This window comes from Eucyclogobius newberryi, unplaced genomic scaffold (assembly GCF_026437365.1).
Source record: "Eucyclogobius newberryi isolate DKJ021-1_F unplaced genomic scaffold, fEucNew1.0.hap1 SCAF_20, whole genome shotgun sequence".
Lineage (NCBI taxonomy): Eukaryota > Metazoa > Chordata > Actinopteri > Gobiiformes > Gobiidae > Eucyclogobius > Eucyclogobius newberryi.
In genome coordinates this window covers 2,699,166-2,703,642 of record NW_027315835.1, presented here as the reverse complement: position 1 = coordinate 2,703,642, position 4,477 = coordinate 2,699,166, and the positions used below count along the sequence as shown (strand labels likewise).

At 41.2% G+C, this 4,477-nt stretch overlaps 1 protein-coding gene across 1 annotated transcript in view; it reads left to right on the top strand.

The window, feature by feature from the left end:
- The first annotated feature begins 218 nt into the window (after window positions 1-218).
- Window positions 219-4,477, top strand: part of LOC140369454 (disintegrin and metalloproteinase domain-containing protein 12-like) — a 153,168-nt gene continuing 148,909 nt past the window's right edge. The window contains exon 1 of the mRNA XM_072456802.1: window positions 219-269. Within this exon, the coding sequence (XP_072312903.1) occupies window positions 219-269 (51 nt within the window). The remainder of the gene's footprint in view (window positions 270-4,477) is intronic.

Below are 4,477 nucleotides of genomic sequence, written 5' to 3'. Positions count from 1 at the left end.
ATTTTATTTAAACTTTTACCTTTACTTTGGCATCTCATGTTTAAAACCTTTAAATAATGCCTGTATTTGAAACCACACATGACGTTCTGTCCCGTCCGTCGTTCCCTCGTCTAGATTTGGTGTTGGCACCGCATCTACTGGCAGCAGAGGGTATTGCCATGGGGGGAAGTAAACAAAAGCTACTTCTTCTATGACGTCAATGCGAGCGCACAGTTGTGATGAACTCTGCTCAGAACGAGTCCGGCAACGATTCGGCGATTCCTGAACGTGTGAAGAAAGCAAAATACAACTCGTGGTATATTTTTGACGAGGGCACGACAATGTTATACCGCGGTTAAAACAAAAGTGAAAGTGTAATGTATAATTTGCAGAACATCCGTCTGCTTTGGGCCCCGACACCTGCTTGTTTCCATGGAGACGTCATTGCTCTGCCGGGAACATCGTTGGACATGATCTATCTCGCATTTATTCCATTACAAGTGCATGAAAAACACGTGTTCGCATGGAAAATAGATTTGTCAAATGCCGCACTGTGTAACATCCAAGGCAAAGCACTAACATCACCATGGAGACGGTATAAGAGCAACGTATTTCATGACATATAAACCACATTATCAGTGACAAAAACATGAACGAAAAGGAGCAGAAAGAAGAGCAATCTCAACTTTGACAAGAGCGAAATTGTAACTAGTGCAAATAAGCTGACTTCAGGGAACAAATAAGATAAGATAAGATATTCCTTTATTGTCCACACATGGGGAAATTTCATTGTTGCAACACAGGTAGATACAGAGGAAAAGGACAAATAACTTATAGGAAGTTTAAAAAATACTAGAAGAATAAACAAAACTCTCATAGACAAAACCTCCCATATCTTAATAAGGAATGGAGGGGAAAAATAAAGATAAAATAAAATAAAAAACAGCTAGCGTAAGACAAGACAATACTAATAATAAAGGTAAAACTCTATTTCCATCAGTTATAATGCACATGAATATGACAGTATCATTATATAAGTTATAATTAATAAGAAAAATGTATGAATTCGATTTAGCTGATACCAAAGGATACAGACGGCGTGGCACGTGGTCATAATGTTCTGGCCGATCCTCGTGTGCCAAACGCCGACATCGGGTTTATCGTCTCCAAACATTGACACGTTTCCCTGCAGAACGTCACAACTCGCTCCTCCCGTCGACTTCTGTCACTCACACCCGCGCAGTCAGGGCCGCCGTCGTCGTAGCGTTGCAGTCGGAATAGCAAGGGGCGCCACTCCTGCCCCGCCCGCCCCCCCCCCCCTCCGCGCCCACACACCTCATTAACTCCGTTCTGATTGATAAACAGTGCTGTCGTTGGTAGATTAGAAACATAATGCAGTTGGCCAGAGGTTGGGCGCTTGATGGATGCGGCGCGAGCTCCGTGGACCGGCTGAACCGCAGAGGGCGGGATCTGCATAAGTGGACATAAAAGCGGGACGGCGTTCACGGTAAATGTTATCGTAGCGGCGAAAACTGAACCTATGCAAGGTCCGCTGTGGACGGCGTGTGCGTGTGGCGTCTCGGACACCGAAAAGAATGCTGCGTTCCAAGAGTTTATTAGCATTACCGCAATCACACAGATCTGCAGGCCACATACACGGTAACAGGCTCACTAGCAAGAAGGCTACGATGCTAAGTGTTTATTGGCAGGCGAGAAACATGAACGACACAAATGTGCAGAAGTTTATGTCGTTTTGGGGCTTCTGGCGATGAGGGCTGAATGCTCCCGGGCCTCGATACCCCCGTCTAGGAGATACATTGGAATAATGATTAGAAGAGGGTCAGAGGGAGGGGCACGAAGTCACGAACGCAGATGTGTGTGACCTGGATGTTTGAATAGTGTAGCCGCAGGAAGGGGCGTGGTCCTGCTCCTGAACTTAAGATAACAAACTTATCTTCATATGGACAAAAGACTGTTAACATGCCCACTGCACCTGTCTGCACCTGTCTGCACCTGTCTGCACCTGTCTGCACCCGTCTTCCCCTTTATATAGGGCCGGACAACATACATACAGCGCCACATAGAGGCAGGAGGAATGTCAGCAAAATGGCTCAAACAGTTATAATTAAAAATATGATAAGGCTTTATTTGTCTCACAATGGGAAAATTCCAGTGTTGCAACACAGAGTAGGTACAGAAGTATAATATTAAAAAACAGATAACTTGTAAAAAACCTCGTATACTCTTAATAAAAATGATAATAACAGTGAAAAACCTCTTATTTACAGGACAGAGGATATTGCACCAGGAGGATTGACATTGACAAGACAAATGTATAAGACTTTCTGGGTTTAAGGTGAAGCACTAAAGATGAATTATTATTTCTTATAAACAAATAGCATCTATAGATTTATATGGGACAATGTAATTTCAGCCCTTAAAGCAGAACAGACATCAATCTGGTGCTTAACTACAGTTTGATTTTACAGAAGGATTTGTTAATATTTAATACTCAATCTGGTTTATTCAAGTTTTAATAAAGAAATAAAGAGCTGTAATTCGATGTTTCTGTTTCCTAATATGTCAATAGAATGAAAGAGGAAATCTACACCTGGTTCTATTCATTTTCCAGCTCCACGTTCCACATATGTGTTATTTTTTACACATTAATGATGAAAAGCTTGTAATATTCTGTATATTTTGCCTTTTTACATTTCTGTAAATGATACTTTTATTCACCTACAGTGTCTTCACATAGTGACGAGAATGTGCTCATATTTGACCTGATTTACAAGTCAAATCAAATATTCTTTATGTTTAAGACAAACCAGGACTAAAGGGATAAAACAAGACAAAACCAGGACTAAAGGGCTAAAACAAGACAAAACCAGGACTAAACAGAGACTGAACAGGGCTAAAACAAGACAAAACCAGGACTAAAGGGCTAAAACAAGACAAAACCAGGACTAAACAGAGACTGAACAGGGCTAAAACAAGACAAAACCAGGACTAAACAGGACCAAAACAAGACAAAACCAGGACTAAACAGGACCAAAACAAGACAAAACCAGGACTAAACAGGACCAAAACAAGACAAAACCAGGACTAAACAGGACTAAAACAAGACAAAACCAGGACTAAACAAGACTAAAACAAGACAAAACCAGGACTAAAGGGCTAAAACAAGACAAAACCAGGACTAAACAGGACTAAAACAAGACAAAACCAGGACTAAACAGGACTAAAACAAGACAAAACCAGGACTAAAGGGCTAAAACAAGACAAAACCAGGAGTAAACAGGGCTAAAACAAGACAAAACCAGGACTAAACGGGACTAAAACAAGACGAAACCAGGACTAAACGGGGCTAAAACAAGACAAAACCAGGACTAAACAGGACTAAAACAAGACAAAACCAGGACTAAACGGGGCTAAAACAAGACAAAACCAGGACTAAACGGGGCTAAAACAAGACAAAACCAGGACTAAACGGGGCTAAAACAAGACAAAAACAGGACTAAACAGGACTAAAACAAGACAAAACCAGGACTAAAGGGCTAAAACAAGACAAAACCAGGACTAAACAGGACTAAAACAAGACAAAACCAGGACTAAACAGGGCTAAAACAAGACAAAACCAGGACTAAAGGGCTAAAACAAGACAAAACCTGGACTAAACAGGACTAAAACAAGACAAAACCAGGACTAAACAGAGATTAAACAGGGCTAAACAAGACAAAACCAGGACTAAACAGAGACTGAACAGGGCTAAAACAAGACATAACCAGGACTAAACAGGACTAAAACAAGACAAAACCAGGACTAAAGGGCTAAAACAAGACAAAACCAGGACTAAACAGGGCTAAAACAAGACAAAACCAGGACTAAACAGGGCTAAAACAAGACAAAACCAGGACTAAAGGGCTAAAACAAGACAAAACCAGGACTAAACAGGGCTACAACAAGACAAAACCAGGACTAAACAGGGCTAAAACAAGACAAAACCAGGACTAAACAGGACTAAAACAAGACAAAACCAGGACTAAAGGGCTAAAACAAGACAAAACCAGGACTAAACAGGGCTAAAACAAGACAAAACCAGGACTAAACAGGGCTAAAACAAGACAAAACCAGGACTAAACGGGGCTAAAACAAGACAAAACCTGGACTAAACAGGACTAAAACAAGACAAAACCAGGACTGAACAGGACTAAAACAAGACAAAACCAGGACTAAAGGGCTAAAACAAGACAAAACCAGGACTGAACAGGACTAAAACAAGACAAAACCAGGACTGAACAGGACTAAAACAAGACAAAACCAGGACTAAACGGGACTAAAACAAGACGAAACCAGGACTAATCAGGACTAAAACAAGACAAAACCAGGACTAAACAGGACTAAAACAAGACAAAACCAGGACTAAAGGACTAAAACAAGACAAAACCTGGACTAAACAGAGACCGGAGCAGGTCAAGCATAGACTAAACCAGGACAA